Source organism: Lissotriton vulgaris, chromosome 2_1 (genome assembly GCF_964263255.1).
Source record: "Lissotriton vulgaris chromosome 2_1, aLisVul1.2, whole genome shotgun sequence".
NCBI classification, from domain to species: domain Eukaryota; kingdom Metazoa; phylum Chordata; class Amphibia; order Caudata; family Salamandridae; genus Lissotriton; species Lissotriton vulgaris.
In genome coordinates, this window is record NC_141687.1 from 1,219,723,264 (window position 1) to 1,219,745,209 (window position 21,946).

At 43.2% G+C, this 21,946-nt stretch overlaps 1 protein-coding gene across 2 annotated transcripts in view; it reads right to left on the reverse strand.

Annotated features, from left to right (window-relative positions):
* The window catches only part of IGSF9B (immunoglobulin superfamily member 9B), a 1,223,958-nt gene that overhangs the window by 619,684 nt on the left and 582,328 nt on the right, over positions 1-21,946 (reverse strand). For both annotated transcript variants that reach the window (XM_086956939.1, XM_086956938.1), the window contains exons 8-9: positions 2,044-2,186; positions 1,536-1,676 (exon numbers count right to left, since the gene is read on the reverse strand). In XM_086956939.1, the coding sequence (XP_086813065.1) occupies positions 1,536-1,676; positions 2,044-2,186 (284 nt within the window). The remainder of the gene's footprint in view (positions 1-1,535; positions 1,677-2,043; positions 2,187-21,946) is intronic.

The following is a 21,946-nucleotide window of genomic DNA, read 5'->3' on the forward strand; positions in this document are numbered from 1 at the left end:
ATACGGCATCAGGAGGGAGAGTAAAACCTCAACAAACTACCTGGATGTTGTAAAGTTAAGAGGAAGTTAACCTTCTCTTTCTGGCTGCTTCGTTGGTACAGTGTATGAGAATATTTGCAGCACTCAGTGTTGTCTTCACACTTTAGTGAGGGTCTGAACAATAAGCTCTGCCTAGATGCTTAGCATAAATCCTGACAGGAGGTTACAAGGCTTTGAACAAAAAGAATAAAACATTGAAAAAATAGCCTGAGGATCTGGGCCAGCTCTTGAGCAAGTGGCACATGGAGATAAGGAGCAGACATCAGGTGTGCACAGGTAATACCTTCATGTAGTCAAGGAGTCACTTCCAATGGTGACAAATAAAATGGTGATAAATAAAAACATAAAAAGGTGCTCTATCATGAAAAAAATGTAAATTAAGTATTACAAAACATACCTCCAACATACAACAGGATTTACAAATTCTCTGTTACACATGCTTAACAACGCCATTATAGTGTAAGCATCTCAAATACAAAAAGCCGTCCAAATGAGGTACAAAGGATCCTCTCATAATTATACAACCCAGATTGTACAGTTATCAAAATATCACACTTAAAGTTTTCTCCAACATCATTGTAAACTAATGTCTCTAAAACAAAGATACCGAATCAATACCTTGTAGCAAAATACCTACTAAAATCATAACAAACAAAAAAAATAGCATCAGCAGATAATAATCGCAAGCTTCCATCAAACAACTCTCTAACCCTCGAATTCAAGGAACTGGACAAGGTCAGTGAGCATGCTGGCCTTCATCAATTGCTTGTTTGAGAAGACTATAGAAAGCAACACTTATCACAGCAGTGGGCTGGACAATGACATATTAAGCAGTGAAGATGTCACACTGGAAGCTGACGGACATGGATTATCTAGCAGTGTTGACATGAGGCCATTGTAATGAGGAACATGCCACTAGGTAAGTGACATGCTAGCCTGAATTACTCCCCCAAAACAGGCAAATACTCCCAACAGGGTGAACTGGACTATTCAGATAGACACGAGTCTGTCCAAGCTTGTGCCTACAAAGCCATGGCCATGATGTCCAGATCAGTGTTGCAAGAGAGTGCTTAACTTTTATTGCTGTCTGATCTGAAGAGGGCCATTAAGGTGAAAACAGCGTCTTTTCGCTTTTCTGAATTTCATACTACAAATAAAGCAGAAATGGTATCAGTTTAAAGTTTTTTTCCCACAAAATTATAATACTTATTTTAGGAACACTATCTTCTTCACAGCTTAAGATTTGTTTTACGGCTAGCTTTCAAAAGCAAAGTATAATTGTCCAATTTCACTGTATCTGGTGACTGATCACCAAAGAAGATTTCACAAAATCACAAAAAGACAAAATTACATGAAGAAGGAAGGTGTGGAAAGTGTGAAAACAATAAAAGGGAGCATGGACAATGTCCCGTCACATTTAGAGGTATCAACAGGCAAATCTTTGAGCAGGAAGAAGGCTCTTGTATAACTTAGTGGGAGCACAAAGATGACATTACCTTAAGCACCAGTCGAGCAGGAGGGGAAGGGCCCATAGTCCCCAGTGCATTGTAAGGCACGCAGGTGTATGTGCCCAAAGATTCTTCTGTTGCTTCTTCAATCCGAATGGATCCATCTTCCTGCAGCGTCCAGCCAGAAAACTAAAGAAATAAAATGGTTGACTTTGTAACCATTTTTGTCTAAGAAGAGAAATTCAATGTTCCCTAACTGGTGCTTCTCTGAAATTGCAATACCAGATGCTGAAGCTGTGTTTTAAGATTTTCAAATAAGGAAATGCAGTGTCTCAGTTTGCACGTGTTCATAAATTATAAATAGAGAACATACTGCTAGATATAAACCATATCAACGATCACAGAAAGCCAGTATGAGACAGTGGAGACTGAACGTCTCCTAATCTGTTGACCCTTTGCTATTGACCTAATTTGTATACATGAACACAGTGTAAGTAACTCTAACAGAGGTTTGTGTGTTCCCGTCCACTCCTGCTCCTTCGACCCACAATCTTACCCTTTCTATTCTGAGGGGGCGTCCATCCTTGTTCCACTTGACTGTAATGACCGGAGGCTCTGCCTCGGCCGGGCAGCGGATGAACCCATGTATCCCCACCGGAACATAGATAATGGAAGGCATGTCCACCACGCGAGCGGGATCTGTGAAAGAGAGAATAATGATAAATGCACAGCCACATTGATCTGCAATGTAAAAGTCAAAGACAAGAATGCAATGCAGATCTAGGAGGCTTCTGAAAACAAGAGGTGCAAAGAAGTGAATATTGTACAAACAGAATCTCAAGAGCTACAGAATGATAAGAGCTGGATGGAATCAGAGTATGCACACCAGAAATTGGCACATAACATCAAGATATCCCCAATCATCCACCAAACTTAGTGTTGCCCAGTCTCCTTTAGAAGGGTGGAATAGCCAGGTTCCGACAGGGCCATTAGGTCACAGTCCTGGTAGTCCTGAGATAATATTGGAAGGGCTACTGCCGTTGATATTTCATGGCCATTCTGCTATGGAGGCAATGACAGAAAGCAAATCATGGCATCGCACTCACAAGCAAAAGAATCACACAGTAGGCGAGTGGATATTTTGCTATTTTCACAAAGAAACGTCCCCCTGGGGCATTTTGGTTGTGGAAAGCAAAACAAAATTGATAAATAGGCAAAACCAACATGGTGGCTCACTCATCATTCAGTTGCGTCTACATAGCATCCACCACTGCAGGCATGAAGAATCACACCAGGCTGGTGAGAATGTGTAAACAGAGTAAGCGGCCCTCCATTGGAGGTGCAGAGGTGAAGGCCGCTGCCCGCTAAGCGGCCTGGTGGGCTACCTGCATGGGGCTACATAACCCCTTATTTAAGTTATCTTTATGATAGCTCTTCTAGTTACAATCATAAGGATACTCTCATATTTCCAGCCTGTAGCATCACTGCTAACTAGTGAATGAACCAAAAACTGCTTCTCAGAGCTCTTCAATTTCAGTGCGTGGCATGACTGGTAACATGCATGTGTTAGGTGATGCCTAAAGCCATGCTCTCTTCCCCAATGCAGGTAAGCTGCATCAACAATTTGATTTTTTTGTACTGCACAATGTCAGTGTGTTGCTTTAGACATATGGACAGCAAGAGGGAAAACTACTTGAAACGAGGATGGACATTTGGTGGGATGTCAGACCTCAATGACCGTAGATTCTTTGATAAAATACCCTGTTTCAGACAGGGGTGTATCTTCAGGGCTCAGTCACACTCCCTAATTAATGCATTAGGAGGTCTGCAGTCAGATCCAGGGCCTTCGAATTGGGATTAGGCAGTGCAGTACCCATGGCTCTGTAACCAGATAATATCTGGAAATGTTTTATATTTAAAAATATTAATTTAAACATAAGCAAGCACAATTGTTTTGGCTAAGATTGTTTTTGCCCAGCTACTTGGATCTAGGCTCATAGACATAAAGGGCCCAGTTCATAAATGTATTTTCTGCCATAAACATATGTTTATGGCACACAATACATCCACTTACACCTGCCAGGAGTTCACCCAAAATTTCCTGGTGGACTTAAATAACTTTTCTACTTCCGATTTCTCCTAAAGTATGGAGAAATCCAGTGGTGGCCGGGAAGTACAACTGAGAGGAAAGTGCACACATTGGAGTAGGAAGTATGGGGATGTAGGGGAAATACCCTCCCCTCCCCAGATTTTGGAGTGGGGGACAAGGTTGGGGGGGGGAGTAGGGGACAAGATAATGTTCACTCTCTCTCACAGCTGCCTGTAGTCTGCACTTCTAAGGACGAAGGGAGAAAGGTCCTTTGTTGATTACTGTCTGCATCCTGGCCCTTCTCAGCCCTACTCTACCTGCACTGCATCATTGGGCCCCCACTCCACCAGTTTAAGTGGGGAATGGGGTGCTGGTGACTTACACATAGGACTAGGAACCGAGAAGGGCTGTCTGAGTGACAGGCAGGACCAAATATGTTTGCAAATTGTAATCCACAGGCTGCTTCTTCTAGCTAGAAGCCTGACTGTTTGTAATGACAACCTCCTGTGGTCCTTTTATGGTTGCTTTTGTGGGTGGGCGACACTGGCTGCACTTCGGTGCTCAAAATCAAAAGTACAGTGTGAGCATCATGACAGAGGATAAACTTAGGTGCAACTTGAGCGTGCAACAGGGGCCCACTTTTGCAACCACATTACAACCACTTGACACTGGAGGAAAGGACCACTCAGTAGTCCAGTGTTTTTGGTCTGGTTTGTGCTAAAATAAAAACCTTAATTATCAGCATGAGTAGGTAAGCCTATTGATTCACATATACAGTCAATTTGCACTGAAATATTTGTTTTCTTCTTTCGAAATTTTGAAGTTGACATTAAACTTAGAGGAAGACCATTAAAATATGCCCAGTTTGTACCTTGTCAAGCCAGCCGTTACTAAGTGATCTGTGCAAGTTGGTTAGATGCACTATTTTGATCTTTAGTATCTTAATAAGTTATAGGCACCATAACGTTCTTAAAGGAGAACCCCAAAAAGAAATCCTGTAGAAGGTTAGCCTCAGCAGCCAGACCTTAGTTTTTTGAGCACTCAAAGAATGCCTGGAAAACAACGTTTTTTTAGTCAAATGGTTTGATAATTTTATTTTACAAAGCCCACAACCTTGCCTGTAAACCCACTCAAGACCATGTCAAACATCGTTCAAAGTGTGTGGTTATTTATTTTTACTGGCTACTCGCTTGCCTACCCGCAACCTTGGAGACTGAGCCCTGAAGGCAGTAGGAATATTTGAAGAATTGAGGCACAGATGCTTTGGAAAATACAGTATTTGCCTAGGATAACATGGTTGGTGAAACAGGAAAGCTGAAATTGATCCCTGATTTTACTGTTTCGCACTGCACAATTCAGTTACAGTAACAACAGTAAAAGATTTTATTGCACAATTATTTAAAATCATTGCAATATGTACATACAGAAAAAATGACTGTTTGGGTAAAAAAGAATTCAAATCTGTTAAAATAGGCTGTCGGATTGATGGGAAGGGAAAAGGGAAGGGAAAACAGAAAAACCAAAGAAATATCACTTAGCGGGGCTTAAAATTCAAGCTTAATCAAATGGTTGAGTCCAGAAATTAATTTCTATACAAGAATGACTGTTTAAGTAAAGAGAGAGTTCCAGACTATTAAAAGAAACTATAGGATTAATGGGTAGGGAAAAAGGAAGGGAGGGCAGAGAGGCCACAGGAATGTCACTTAGAGGGGATTGAGATTCAAGCTTGATCAGATGGTAGAGTCAAGGAGTTGATTTCTGTGATGAATTTTACAAAGCGAGTCGCCATCTGTGGCAAATCCCCCCTCATACAGGCCTCAAGTGCTTCTTGACATGTCCTGACGCCTAGAAGAAGCCAAATTGGTCTCAGCCAGAATATTCTTTGTACTCCACGACGATGATAGATGCACAGAACGTGGATCAGGCTTTCCTTTCCCTGATTGCACAAACGGCACTGGCAAGAAGCTTCTTTCATATATCCTTGGCCAAACTTGTATGCCTTCAGCGGAATTAAGCCGAAACGAAATCTCATTAATTGATGCTAAATATACGGCTTCGTTGCTGATGCGAGATAAGATGGTAGGGTTTTTGGGGCATACAGTTTGGCAGCCCAAGTGCCATGAGAGAGCTGAAGTACATGTTGCGTATCCGATTCATTCGATAGAATTTTAGCTTGCTTAGTTAGAAGCTTTGATTTCGTTTCGTTGGACAAAGGAGAGGACCAAATATCCTCCGCTTCGAGGGATTTGAGGCAGAATGTCAGATATTTATTTCACGATGTAGTTGGATTACTGAGCAGGAGCCATAAGCAGCTCTTTAGCGTATGGGGTTCGGCTTGTTTCGCTTTTAGGCAATATGAGACGTATCTTGCGCCCATAATCCAGTGCATGGAGGATAAAGAAAACTCTTTGCGGATCTGGGAGTGGGAAGTCGAGTTTGGCAATCGAAAAACTCTACGATAGCACGATGATTGTGCTCTATCTAGCCAGTTATTCATTTTATCTTTGAAAATGATTGCACCAAAGGAAATTGTAGGGAGAAATTTTGCGTTGATCAATTTTATCACTGGGACAAAGTCCTGGGAATGCAGAGCGCTCTTCGATCTCATGAAGGCCCCCTCTAGGCTACGAGCCACTGCCTGCATCTCAGTTGTATGCACCGAGCATCTCCCTTTATGATCAATCCAGACGCCCAGATACTTATATGCAGCGACAGTCTCCAGTGGTTTCCCTTCTATGAACCAGGTGATCTTTTCTGTTTTCGCGGGTGAGATTGCCATCGCTTTGTTTTTTTTTTTTTTTTTTTTTTTTTTTTTAGTTTAGAAATTTTTTATTTGCATCAAATGGGCACACAAGACAAATCATACAAAAAAACATTTAGATTTACAAAAGATATAAAGCGATTTTTCAATAAATGCAGTAAGCAAAAAAAATAAAACATTGCATAGGTCATGGCAGATAAAAAGATCATACAAACATAAGTTTTAAGAAGAAAGTAATTAAGACATGAATAAACCCCAAATTCTATCAGTTTTTCGTTTGGCCTGTAGACCCCTTGAGTTAGCAATAGCAGTCTCCATATTATATGTTTCCTTAACTAGGCTCCACCATTCCAACACAATTGGTGGGTTCTTTTGAATCCAGGCTCTGGCAATAGTTAATCTTGCACATGTAATTAGAATATTCAGCAGATCTCTGAACGCACAATTACCCCCATTTATGCCCACCAACACATCAGTATATGATAATGAAATGGGTTGTTCCAGTCTATCAGTAATCACCTTAATTATCCCTTCCCAGTATTCACTAAGACGTGGGCAAGAAAAAAACATGTGGATAATATCCGCACCACTCAGGTCACATTTAGGACATTTCGTACGATCAGAATAATTATTATTCGTTGCCCATTTAAGGATCCTGTCGGGAGTATGGTATAGTTGACAAACAGTTTTAAACATTTGCAGTTTTAGACTAGAAGATTGAACAGATGAATTTAGACTTTTAAGAGAAGTAGTAATTAAATCCGTTGGTACAATCAAAGCCAATTTTCTATTCCATTTCTCTGTTAAGTTTATGATATCACTAATCCTGAGGTCAGAAAAAAGCTTGTATCCTAAACTAATCATCGATTTGTTTACATCTCTATAAATACAATCCCATAGCTCAGAATACCATCGCTTTGGTTTTACTAACGTTTATCTCAAGCATGTTGTTGTTACAGTACTGAGCCAGGGAATTGAGCAGTCTTTGGAGGCCCACCTGAGTTTGATCTAAAGGAATGGTATCGTCTGCATGTTGCAGGATTTGGATTTTTCTTTGACCGATTCCTGGGGGAAAAGCTCTGGATCGGCACAACCATTCCGGTAGGTCTGCGAGGTATAGGTTAAAGAGAAGTGGTGCAAGAATGCACTCTTGCTTTAGGCCTCTATTTGTATAGATTTTATTGGAGGTAGACCATTTCGATGTTACTCTGACTTTAACCCAGGTGTCCGTATGTAGGGCTATTAGTGCATTTAGTAGCACCCGTGAAATACCCTATATAGCCAGTTTTTCCCACAATTTTGGCCAGCTGACGCTGTCGAAGGCTTTACGAAAATCGATGAATCCCATGTACATTGACTTGCCTTTTGCAGCAAGGGTTGTCTCCATCAGGTGGACTATGGAAATCAAGTTGTCCTCGATGTGGCAGCCTTTTCGGAAACCAGTTTGGGTGGAGGGGATTAGGTTTTCCGCTTCCACCCATTTTGTAAGTTCTTTTAAGAGTATACTTGCGTAAGCCTTCCCATCTATATCAAGTAGGGCTATCATCCAATAATTATCGGGGTTGGAACGCGAGCCTTTTTTGTGGAAAGGGACAAGGAGGGAACCTTGCCAGGAGGTCGGGAGGGTGTGTCCCAGTATTGCATCCTCAAAAAGAGGGGTCAGTATCAGAGCCCATTTTTGTACGCAGGCTTTGAGCACCTGCGTGGGGATACCATTGGGTCCAGGAGCACCACCGGAGGGCATTTTCTTTATGACTCCTACTATTTCTTCTGTTGTTATCTTGATGGTGGAGGTTGTGTCATCCTCAGTGATTAGCTGATCAAATGTAAGTCGGGAGCTGCTGCTACTATTTAATGTATACAATGCTGTGTACAGTGTTTTAACATAGTTCTCCCAGGCAGCGGGGGAGATATTAGTTGCAATAGGTGGTTTAATGGCTTTGGTTGCCTCATTTATCTACTTCCAAAATTTCCTTTGGTCTTTAGTTTTGATTATCTCAAAGACTGTCGCCCAACGGCGCTCTTCTTCCTGTCTTTTTAAGGTGAATCTGACCTTCCTGTAGTCTTTTCTGGCAGCTGATATATCATTCTTCAGGGATTTAAATTCGCTTTCGTTGTTCGCATGGGCACGTAGCAACTTATTTAGTTTACTCTTTGCGAAAATTATAAGTTGTTTTTTGCTCTAGCAAAGTAGTTGGGATCGGGGGGGCCTTCGGAGGGTTATTTGTTAGTTTTAATATTAGTTGGTCTCTAAATTCGATTAGAGTTGCTTCCCAGGAGAACCCTGTCGCGTAATCAGTACCAACCAGATGCCGTTCATAGAGAAGTTTGTCAACTTCCACTTCTATCATTTTGCGATTCCCTTCAGACCATCTCAGTTTTCTTACATTCTGAAGGTTAGATTCCTTTCCAGTCAGGGGAGTTATCGGGCGATGATTCTGCCTGAGGGCAATCTTGCATGCAAGAATGGCGTGGTCGCTGTCTAAAGGTGGGATTATCGAGAGCTGGCGCCCAGGTGAAAGGCAGTAAGTGATCTTATCTTATCTTCTTATCTTATCAAAATTTTATAAAGCGCTCGCACACCCAAAGGTTTCATGGCGCTGACCAACAGGGAACTGACTTTACAAGAGACCTCAAGCACTAGGCCGCAGCTTGGGTAAACAACCATGTCTTTAAGAGCTTCCTGAATGGTAGAAGAGCGGTGCATGAGCGAATCTCCAAGGGGAGAGAGTTCCATAACTTGGGAGCAAGGGTGGCAAACCTACGGCCTCCCTTGCGCAACAGCTTGTAGCGGGGGATAGTCAGAAGAATTTGGGAAGCAGAGCGAAGGCTGCGAGAGGGGGTGTACCTAAGAAGAAGTTTTTGAATGAACTGAGGGCCGCAATTGTGAAGGAATTTGAAAATTATGCAGGCCGATTTGAAACTGGCGCGATGTTGAATCGGAAGCCAATGAAGTTGCCTCAGAAGCGGTCTGGCGGACTGCCATCGTGGGTGGTGATATATCAGTCTCGCTGCCTGGTTTTGTGCCATCTGTAAACGTCTGCTGAGAGTGACAGGCAGACCGAGGTAGATGGCATTAGCGTAGTCTAAGTGAGACAACACTAATGCTCTTACAACCTGCGTCAGAGCAGATCGAGTGAGCATCCGACTGATCTTCTTTATTTTCCGTAATTGGAAAAAGCAGGTGGACACAACGGAATTAACCTGAGGTTTTAAAGAAAGCTCGTCGTCAATAACTACCCCCAGGCTTTTGACTGATCTAGACGGCACAGGTGGGGACCCCAACTTAGATGGCCAGTATTGGGGGCCCCAGAAACGAGGACTATCGCCGAACAAGACCAAGACAAGTGATATCCATATATAATCTAAGGTAGCCATGCGGGATGGAGATATATGGGTGTATGCAGCTGGTTGATCAGAGGCTAACCTTCCGTTCAAAGTATGCAAGCCAGATTGATTTAATTTTGTTGCCAATTTTATTCCATTGGCTTCCTTCCGTTGTTACTGGGATTTAATCACTGGGATTGCCCACTCGTCATTTACTGATGATATTTGAGAAGATTGGCTGGAATCAATGTCCATTAAATTTTAGTTAAAGTCACCCATTATCAGCCACAGGTCATTTGGGAATAGAGCTTCAAGGTTATTTATTATAGGGAGCAAATTGCTTAAAGTAGTCTCCCGTCGAATTTTTACGGGATGTAGGTAGACACAGCCAAGAATGATTTTTTGCTTTGATTTTCCCTTATTGTAGCTCTCGGTCTCAACGCTGAAAAAAATGTAGTCACCTTCACCGTTATAAAGTGTTTCTAATTTTACAACCAATGTATTCTTTACACCCCCCCAGATGCATGACCACCTACTGTGGACGGAGTAGCAAGGGATTCGACTACAGTAAAATCTTCCCAGGTGGTATTCTCCAGGGCCCAGGTCTCTTGAATGGCGAAGACGTCATCTGACTTCCGGGAGTCCGTAGTTAATTGACCAATTTTCTCTTTTGTTAGTCCCCTGATGTTCCAGGAACAGACATTTAAGCAGCAGGCTGTGTCATACTTTGATTTGCTTTCCTGCTGGATTATCTGTACATTACCCTAAGGCCTTGGAAAGCCACGACCAATCTTGAGATTTATTTGATTTAAATACGCATTTACGTGGACCACCTGTTGTTGTGGCTATCACTTGAAGCGGTGTATCGATCCATTGTGCGGCCTTTGATTCCTGTCTATGGCCGCGTAGCAACGGGGGGAGCTGCCGTTTGCCCCCTTCCAAATTTAAATCAGAACTAATGTTGTTGTTGGTCAGTGGGAGTTCAGGTATGTTTTTTAGAAAGGTCGGATAATTGATGGTGGTATAAAAGCTAGCATGAATGCCCCATTCGCTCAATTGCTTTGCGTTCTTCAATGTGTGGCGGCCAGATCTGGGCTGGAAAAAGTTACCAGGGTTGACTCATTTTTCTGGCCCGAGGCAGGGTCCTTAAAGGCCACTGTTTCAATGTCCGATGAGTTGACACTTTCTAAGCCAGAAAGGAGTTAACATAGCTTTAGAATATTTCCCCTGTTTAGAATATCCCATTGACCCTGAGATTCATATTCCGGGTTTAGTAATACTTTTGTTTGTTTGTTTTTTTGTGGCTGTGTAGGTTGATATTCTTGGATGTTAGTATTGTCTTTGCGTGATTGTGCCTGGTTGGGGCTACAGAATAGAAGATCTGTCAGGGGATTTTCGATGCCTAAGTGCTCTAGGTTTTCTTGAGTAGTAGACTTTAAAATCGATGCGCGGTTACTTGTTGGCAGATTGCTCGTAACAAGTTCTTGAGTGGGGGGTGTCTTAATGTCGAACCAGCGTCCTCTATTGTAACCCCATTGTCGATTAATTTTCTGTCAGTTCTTGGTAATGCAATTTCTACAATGGTAGATCTTTTTATTTGTCCTAGGTCTTCGATAGTAGATGTGCTTTTTGCACTAGCGACAGCAGAGGGGCTTTTAGTTGCTAATTCAATAAAGTTCTCGTTTTGAATTGGATGATTACTACAAGATTTTTTATTATTACTGGTGTTGGTAACAGCTTTGTTCTCCTTTGGGGCTAAAAGTTTCTGCGCAGGATTTGGAGGTGATTTCATGTTTTCAGTCGTGTCTTTTCGCAAGTCTCTTGATTTTTCTGGCTTCTCCGCCTGGTTTCTAGGGGGGTCCCTCGTGTTTGTTCCAAGCCATTGCAGTAATGCGTTGCTCTTTTTTTTTGCTTTATTTAGGTTCTTCAGTTTTTTCTTGTTCTTTCTTGACATCGAGGTTCCTTCCTTTAGAATTTGTTTGGTCTCAATTAAAGGCATGGAAGAGCTTATTCAGGGGCGTAACACAGGGCCCCGCAGGCCCCGCAGTGCGGGGGGGCCTCGGCCCCCCACTCTCCTCCAGGGGCCCCCTCACTGTCAGCGGAGGGAGACAGCTGCAGTGCAAGCAAGCCTCAATCTTCGCAAATAAAATGGTGCTCAAGTTAACTGCACGCACTGCCTGAGGCCTCCACAAGTCCCCATAAATTAAACTGTACACGCACACCACGGTGACGGTCTCTAACTATTTAATTAATAAATGAATTAAATAGTGCGCAGTCCGTACGCCCGTACTCATAATTAAATGGTGCATCTGCGTGCGCGGCGCCGCGTCTACGGGGTGGGGGCGGGGCTGGTGCCACAGTCATGCGCATTGTAATTAAAAGTGCGCGTGATTTGTACCAGTACTGACTCCTGAGAAGGGTGCAGCCGCGCTGTGCCAGGATAATTATACTAGAGTACTACTAGTACCAGCCCCTGCCTGGTGGCTACGCTCGTCCTGTCTTCTGCTGCAGGTGAGTGTCCTGTCGTGTCGTGAGACGTGAGTATGTACGAAGCAGGGCAGGAGTAGTGGTCCGAAACGCAAGCTACTCCCCTTGTGGTGTGGTGCCGCTCACCGTCCCGAGGTCGGAGTGAAGAGACTCAGAGAGGTGGGTGGTGGCAATGGAATCCTGGTATGGGCCCCTGCCACTCCACTCCAGTGCAGGTTTCTCCTGTTCGTTACACTTTTGGCAGCGCACTTTTAAAGCGCTGCATTGCAAAAAAGTATAACGAACAGAATAAATATGCAGTGACTGGAATCTGAGCTGAGGCCGGAGGCGGGCAACCAGGCCACTCAGCCAGCCTCCAAGGTAATTACCCACTGCTGCAGCAGCTCACGGCCCGACTGCAAAGCTGAGAGGCAGCATTCAGAGAGTGCAGACCGGACCTGCTTGGCTCAGACGCATGCAGGCCGGGGCCCCACTTTCCGGCCGGCCCAGCTCAGCTCACCGGTATACACCTGTTACAACGCATTTGTTACAACGCACTACCGTTACAACGCGACTTTTACAACGCATACCATTACAACGCATTGCGCTGGGGGGCGCTCTAGGATAGGGAATAAGTATAATTTACTATCCAACACCTTCCCTAGGGTCCACGGGGACTGGAGTTAGAATAGTAAATTATACTTACCACTATCCAGCACCTCAAAGCGCTATGCGTTGTAATGGTATGCGTTGTAATGGTCGCGTTGTAACGGTAGGTAGTTGTAATAGTATGCGTTGTAACATGGTACATCCCAGCTCACCCCTAGCCTGGCATTAATCAACAGTCCAACGAAGTACATACTGTGATAGGCACACTATTCATAAAGGTGAGCTGTGTGTACTGCAGGATGTTTCAAAACTACAGTTTACCTTGTATTTCCTTTATTAGAAATAACTTTTTCGTTTTATATAGCATCCAAATAACTACATCATGGCACTAATGGGTAATTCCTTCCGAACTGAAAACATGCCTATTAACGGCTTATTCAGAACCGGGAGCTTGGAATCCAGTTAAGGCACAGCATGGAAAAAATATTTTATTTAAGCCCCAAGCAATGCGCCTTTAGCCTTTCACCCCTCCAAGGTCGACACACAATGACTGTTGAGTAAAGTAGTCATAACATCTGATAGGAAAAAGATACAATTCTTGGACAGGTAGCCCTAGAAGACAAAAGCTATACAGCTACCAATTCATACCTACCATTTTTCCTAGGTCCACAGGCGATTTGTTAGTATGGTCCCGGGTTTTCCTTAGAATTTTAGGACTTGTAGGCCTATTTTTATTTTGGGTTAAATAAGATTACAAGTCTAAGAAGAAAAAAAGGAACTTACCGAACTAGCCACAAATGAACTTGGGACACTTGGCACCTATATAGCTGTTAAATGTAACCTATTCCATTTGTGACATGTTCAACCTGCCCTTGTTTCCATTTCAACTTTATGTTCTGGTGTTTATAGTTTCGGTATTCTTTTAAAAATATGGGTCCTTTCTAATCTTACATACAAAGTATGTTTGATAAAAAAAAACAGACCTGACTGAAGCTGTGGCATGTAGCTCCCAATTACTTGAAAGCTATGATAGGGAATCTGCAATGAGGGCATTTGTAAATTGCGCCGTTTTAGGGGAGGTAGCAAATATTGCATCAGAGTGCTGAAGTTCCCCCAGTCCACAAGTGACTAGCTTACCCAGTCTTTTACTTTACATTCTGGGACTTCCAGTGTTGATTGTATAATGGAATAAAGAGGACAACAGGCCTCCGAAGGCAAAGAGTATACCTAGACTGTATGAGTCCAGACTGTATGAGTTACTTGCACACTGACCTAGGGATAATGAGCGCTCCATCACTTCCTTTGGCTTAGGGTGATGTACATCCCTTGACTTGCCATATATTACACTTGTTTTGTACACTGTATATAGGTGGCATTAATTAGCGAGTATTGGGTATTTTTCAGATACAAACTGACGCCAAGAAACTAAGGGATGTACAATCAGTCAATTGTCAGATATTTCCATTTGTTTGACACCAGATGTAACTACAAAGCCATTTGCGTAACTAAGATTAATTTTGCCGCTCCACAGGTTGCATGTAGTGTTTACAAAAGTCGTGAATTTTCACTTGCTACTTGATTTAATCATGATGTAATTTTATGGTAGAGCAAACATCTCAGTGGTGTGGAGTGGGCATTCGAGTGTGGGGGAGGTGTCTTGAAAAATAGTGGAAAACCTGCAGTGTGCAGTTATTTGCAAAGTTTGGAACGCATTCCCAACCTTGATCTAGTAGAGAGTTTACACATGTTAAGGGTAGTAATAAATAGCTATCCAGTGTGGGGATGGGCAGGGAGCAACCGTTGATGTATTTGGAGAACATACATTTGACATGGGTTTAAATTATCTATATCCAAATTGGTAATGTGGAAGGAAAACCTACATTTATGGGGCTGGGGGGGAGTTTCTATTTGCTACCAAGGAAAGTTACACACTTTGTTCACTTGCCTTTAGTGTTCTAGTTATGTACTTGTTTTATAATTTTTGTAATTCCCTAACCTATTGCTAAGTAAACTTTGCACTTCGAGTAGGAGAGAGATGGAATTCACAATATAAACATTTGGCTTAAAGACTGACGTGGGCAACTGTTAGGGGTGAATATTTGAGATGGATATTGGTGGGAGTTACACTGTGAGACAACGGACCGTGAGGAGCGCTATGATAAAAAGGGTGATGGGTGGTCCTGAATAGTGTCTGCTCATGGTCATAGGTTTCTGTGAATGACTTTTTTTTCAGTACCTTGTTGAGGATGAAAGTTTGGCGATGACTTCAAGGATGTGGTGCAAGGAATTCCAAAAAGCATCCCCTGAACTCTCACTGTTTTCCGTAATTCTGCTTTAATCTGCCTGTGGGTCTATTGGAGGACTAGTGCTGCTTGACCTCAGGTTGTTTCCTGATTTACATTTGAGGTCAAGTTACCGAGATAGAAAGGACCATATACTTGAAATGATTTGTATACATTACCTTACATTGGGGTCAAGTAACCGAGATAGAAAGGACCATATACTTGAAATGATTTGTATACATTACCTTTGAATGTAATTCTTAGTTTAATGGAAAGCCAGTGCAGTTCCTTCAAAGCAGGAGGTATTAGACTATAATGATTAAATGATGCTTCTTGGAGACTTGTGTGGATGTCATTGTAGCTCATTGACATCCTGCATTCATCATTAGGTAGCGCTGCCTTTTTGCCTGGCTCTTCATCAAGCAGTTTAGAGTCATATTTCTTTAAATTGCAGTGGAGTTTTGTCAGGGATGTGTCTTACACCTGTCTTTACTTACTGTCTTAAATTCTCTTTTGTTATAAATTGACGTGAGCCACATAGCCAGTCTGACAAGTGGCATCAATAAATGAGTTAACTGAGATGTTAGGGTTTATTAAGCAAGTTAATATTAAAATATTAATTGCGTTGTTAATTACATATGAGACCAGAACAAAACATTGCTAAATGATTTATGATAATCCTTAGTGGGTGTCTGCTGCACTTCAGATGAAGCTGGGCCAGACATACAACTACGTAACAAGAGTCGGAGCAAAAAAGAGGGGTGGGGGTGCTTAAAGACAGAAAGGGGGAAAGGAGAGAGCGGAATGGACGGAAGGACAGGTGGGGAGACGACCGTTAGGAGAGTAGAAGGGAGGGAGGAAGAAAGGAAAAGGGAGTGGTGGAGAGAAGAAAGGAGGGTGGAAGGTAAGTATGGAAGAATAGCTAGAAGAAAGATAGAGATGTGGTAAAGCAGAAATGAAGGAAGGAGAGACGGAAGGAAGCTTGCAAGGAGATGGGGAGAGAGTGATAGGGCAAAGGAAGAAGACTGCAAGGGAGAAAGAGAAGGAACAAAGAAGGAAAAGAAGAATGGAGCTACAGAAAGGGTTGAGGCAGAAGGAAGAGAGGGGAAGAAATGGAAAGAGTGGAGAGTGAGAAGGGAAGGAAGGGAAGTAGGAAAGAAGTGAATAAGAAAGGAAATAAAAGAAAGGTTGGAAAGAATGAGCAAAGGTCGGAGGGAGTGAATGTCGCCCGTTTTCAGTTGCCCATTGTGTAGCCTTAGTGTGGTAAGGGGTGATCCAAGGGCTCAGCGAGCGTACTTGCATTTTATAATGCTTATAAAGGCAGATTGAGGGTCCTATCGCCACAATATGGTGGTCAGCAGGAAGCTGATGGTGGGCCGCGCCGCCAGGGTGGGGGGGCCCCATCCATGTGCTTTGCAGGGGGGCCCCCTCAAGTTTTGTTACGCCACTGAGCTTATTGTGGTAGATGGTTGATCAAGATGAGTATTTATTGTGGCAGTAAGTCGTTGTTGATCCAGTTTTAAGGTATTATAATTATCACTAGGGCTGACTGAATTGTTGAGGTTTAATTTTGCTGTATGTGGAGTTTCTTGGGTTTGAAGTTGAGTTGGAGAGCTTGTTTTCTGTGGTATAGTTTGAGACTTTATCTTTAAATCTTCTATTAAAGTAGACATTATTTCGGGCAAGGACTCAAGTTTTTTTTTATTAAAGGCTCACAGATACAGTTTGTCTGAGCATGATTAGGGTGCGAGGTTGTACTTACAGACAGTTCCTGGCTTGAATGTACTGCGGAGTTGTAATTTTGTCCGGCGGTTTTTTTGAGCTTGTCGTATCAGTGAGTTTAGCGGTTCCAGTTTAGAGTATATACCCGTTATGGAGTCTGCTAATAATTGCAAAATGATTATCTGTGTCTCCAATTTATCCGTGTGCATATGGGCAGCATTAGCCATAGAGTTCAGAGCTTGGTTAGTGGCTGCGAGAAGCATTTCAACTTTAGACGTTTCTGGACTAACTTGTGAAGACCCTTGTCTAAGGTCTGCCCGGTTGAGATTGGTTTCAATGGGATGATTACAGGCGAAAGACGAGTTGATAGAAAGGTGAGTTTGGTCTTTTTGAAGATGTTTGTTAGGGTCGTAATTGAGACAGTAGTCTTTAATTCCGGTTTTAGAGTTGTTAAAGATTGCAGGTGAAGCTATAGTAGGACTTGCCTTGATCGACGCCTCGGGTGCGGCAGTGTTGCTGAAGGGAGAGAAATGGGATACCCCATTAGGAAGAGGGGTAGATGTTTGTGATAGAAAGTCAAAACTACGTTTTTGAGTGCAGTCATTTGGTAGGCCCTTTGGCAAATTTGTCATATTTTCATGCGGTAATAGGCTTTTCTGGGTTAAGATCTTTGATGATTGAGTCGAGGAATCTGATGATGAAATCCAAATTTTAGAATCAACTGGGGTACGTGCCATGGTTTTTACATTATCTTTCTCTTTTCCCGGCTGAGAGAATGAGTTTTCTTTCTCTACGTCAGACGCGATAACGAGGCCATTAACGTGCGATGGGACGGGGAAAGCAGGCATTGACATGGGTAATGACGCATCAGACGGTTTGCTTATACTTGATTGGAGAAAATATTCTTCTGAGGGAGGGAGGGGAAGGGATAGTGGTGACGAAAGGAGGGGTCGACTACCCGGTGAGTTAACTTGTGCGTTTACTGGTATGGTAACAGAGTCAGAGACTATAGTCTTGCGACAAATGGTTATTTCAGGGTAGAGAGACATTGGATTGGAAAGTGATCTCTGATATCAGCGGTCCACTGGTTTTTTCTTTTGGCGAGTGCGAAAAGCAAGCCGTTTGCGCCGTTTGCGCAAAAAGGGCGATTTCCGCATTTCCGGCCTTAGGGATTTCCATTGAGGCACTTGAGAGCGATTCGACAACCTCTTCCGTTCGTTCCAGTTGCAATGGATGGGAAGGGGATTGGTGACCACGACCTGCCTCCTGGGGATACAACAGCTTTGATTTCTGGCGCTTGGCAGACTTATGTGGACGGTGTGTGGATTGCAGTTGGAGACAACTCCTGGTGCGCATTCTAGTAGGACTGTAGTTAGGATGTAACTAGTCGTGAGTGCAACGGGGGTACCTCCTAGATGCGGAGGTTGTTGTAGCGTCTTAAAGTGTAGTGCCCTCAGTTTTAAATAGGTCTGGCGCTTCTCCCAGCGACCACAGCCTTTGGTAGAGACCAGCTGAGACCAGCTGGGGGGCAGCAAGAGCGAGAACAAAAGCGAGCGGAGCACGCAGGGGGAGGCCACCGGCAGGATCAGACCTAGTCAGACCAGCCTGGCCCACTACCCCCAGGCTCTTACTTTGCAGCAGCCTCTAACGGCAGCCGCACTCACCGGTTCTCTGTTGAGCAGGGTGATCCTGAAAGGCCTTTCCCTTGATTCAGGCCGGGGCCCCCAGAGATCGCTATGTTGTAATTACAGGTGCAGATGGTTTCCCTTATGGTTTGCTTACACGAGGATGAATCTCTTTCACAGGACTAGCAGGGGGTCTCAGGCTCCTCTCGCCCCTTTCTTCGACATTCCCCCTCGGCGTTCCACCCCTTGGCGCCGCAAATGTCCTAAAACGATTCGCCGGGGGTAGCCTGCACGACAATTGCCGGACTTCACTGGGGGGGGAATCGCTTTCGATCTCCCTTGTCTCCCCCGAACAGCCGCCTGTTTCCGAGGTGAGGCCGGGTGAGGCAAAAGTGGATAGTTTGTGCAGATGGGAGGATTTCAGGGTTATCGGGCTGTTACAGGATTTTGTAGATTTTCGCGATATGCAGCGATTGCAGGAACAGGATAGGATAGTGAGAAGCAGGGGAGGCAGTGGCAGAGCAGATGCTAATGTGATGAGAGAGGCTGGGAGAGTGGGGAAGCCGCACCAACCTGCTCAGCTACTCGTCCTCGTCCAACGCGGCCCCTCCTCGATTACCCCCACTGCATAGTCCTGCACAGTCCTGGTCCGCGTCCGGGCTCTCTCAGTTTTTTTTTTCTTGCTGCTGCTCCTTTCCAGGCCAAGCTTTTTCCAAGCCTGCTCTTGCTTGTTCCTGCTCGCTCGCTCCGGAGCCCGTTCGAGCCGCCTCCTGCTCCTTCCACTCACGCTGCACAACTGCTACTAACTCCGCCTCCGAGAACAATTCCGAGCACCGGTAAAATAGCAAGATCGTACAAGCAGCTCTTTCACGGCTGACGAGCGCCTAAATCAACTAGCCTCAGGTAACGGATAATGTGACTCATCGGACAATTCAGTTACTCAAAGGTGAACTCTTTCTTAGATCAAAAATGTAGGTTTTATAAAAATCTTTATTTTGAACAAACTAGCGTGAACCTTGCCCCCGAACATAAGATCGCATAGTAAAAGATATACACTATGCAACCTGAAATCAATTAAGCACCCATCTTCATTATGATGTCTTGTCTTTTTATAGGGTCTGCTTTGCAGCGCCATAGACAGTTCACCTTTTGTGTTGTTCTTCATTGCTTTTTCTTTGTGTAGGCGAAACTACACGTTATTCGCCAGTATTCAGTTATCTGTATGGTTTAGAAGATGTGATTTGTTTGTTTAAAAACAAGACGTTCTGTTGTGCGACAGCTCCTCTTCAGACTAAGTCATGTTTTAATTGCTTGCTTACAAGACAACGGAAGTCGATTTCCTATACCTGTTGCTATTTGTGTCTGCAAATTGCTGTGTTTAATGAGAGGAAAAGAGAAGGTCTTCACTACAGCCAATGTGGGGGGTGAAACCATTTATTCCGAATCTTTTTCCCCCTACAACTCCACTCAACGTAGTGTGATGCTGGACATGTTGTTCAATCTACCTTAGCTTCAGGCACTGCTAAACTCTTAGAAAGAGGCTTCTAAGAGATACATATAAAGTTTTGTAAACATTTACATTGTACCCCCAACAATTTAACCTATAAATGAAAAAATAACGCCTATGCAGGCCACCCCTCCTGCTGTTTGATGACCAGGTCCAAGTTTGTCACTGATCTTAGGATCATTAGTCTCACTGTGGGGTGGAGGCACGAGAGGGGTGGGGTATGAGTCTCTCCCTTGGTCCACTAATGTATCAACATACCCGAAGACATGTATTCTTTTTATTTGTGCAACTATTATACAGCACAGACATGGCCCGGAGGTTCAAAAGTGCTGTACATGGAAACAGCTACTAAACAGTCACACCAATTATCTTTGCAGATACAATCTAGGAAGAATCACATGCTCTTTCTTGTTTTCTATTTTTTTTATTTCTTATTTTGCATATTTTATGCAAGGAGTAAACAAGCATCACAAATATATGAGAAAGAAAAGGGATGAAAAACATTTACATGGGGTCATAAAAGAAACTATGTAGATCAGCAAATTCAAGCACAACACAAAAAAAGAAAAGGAGAAAAAAAACATCAGGAGGAAGAAACAATGTGGCCTAAATCCATTCAGTCACCGGGGCCCACAGCCTTGCCACAAAAAGTCTCTTCCTACTCCCCCTAGTCTTATAAATAGCAGTTTCCAGATTTGCATCACCAGTAGTCTTGCCCGCCAAGAAATAAATGAGGGAGGATCCAGAGAAATCCACTCCTTCATGATGCAGGCACGTATAATTGCCATACAGATAAATACAAAAGCAGTTGTTTCTTTAGATGTAAACAAGGCAGGTCCTGTCGGAACTCCTGTCAAAGCTAGTTCCCCGGTAATACAAAATGATATGCCAATTAGCGAAGCTAAAAAATGTTCAATAGCCGTAAAAAACTCCACCAATTTAGGACACGAAAAGAACATATGAAGCGCCTCTTCCGCAAAAGCCCCACATCTACTACATTTCATTCCCGCACCCGTACCCCATTTTGATATTTTGCCAGGGGTATAATACATAACATAAAGAGACATATATTGCTGTGCCCGCATCCTCCCTGTCAAAAGAACTTGGTTTGCCAACAGTATAGATTGGGCTAAGTCTATCACTTCTATGTTTAGCTTACTTGCCCACTTCTCTTGCCATTGCTCTAGATCTGATGGAAGTAACATTATTAAATTAGAATACAATAACCCAATAGGAGTTCGTTTCTCCAAGAGATCTATTAATGGGAATTTTCTAAATTGGGCATTTAAGTCCGGCCCCAATGTATAGACAAAGCTTCGAACTTGCAGATATTTAAAAAAATCCTGTCTTGGCAAGCCGTATTTAGTTTGAAGGTCTACAAATGCTGGTAAAATACCAGGGGGCAGATATCTCCCAAACGACTAATTCCCTTCTGACGCCACCGACATGCAGTTTGGTCTCGAAAAATCAGAGGGAGAGCCCCAACAGTTTCTAAAGGGGTATACGCATTCAAATTCATAAGGCCAAGATGCCGCTTCACCTTTTTCCAGACCGAGAAGGCAGCTTTCAAAATTTTAAATTTAGTTTTTTTTAAATAGCTCGGCTCCAAGACTTTGACCAGGCAAGAGTTAGCTGCTTCCCCCAACCCAAATTCAAAAATTGAAGGGGAATGGCAAGGCAAAATAATAGCTCTATCCCCAACTATCAGAGGGGAAATAAACTGTAAAGCAGCCGCCCAGTAATAAAACAAGAAATATGGGATACCCCAGCCCCCATCAGATCTAGGCAAAGCCATCTTCTTATATGCCCTTCTATGCCTTTTATATCCCCAGAGGAATCTAGAGCAAGTATTTTCAAGTTTTTTAAAGCAGGATGCTGGGAATTCAAGCGGAATAGTTCTGAAAAAATAAAGAAATTTAGGTAACACAAGCATTTTTAAAACATTCGACCTCCCATGCAGAGATAAATGGAAATGATCTATTCGTTGTAACATAGAATTCACCTTATTTATTACTGGGTTAATATTCAACTCTGGAATCTTATTAATTGACGAGGAAAGCTTAACCCCTAA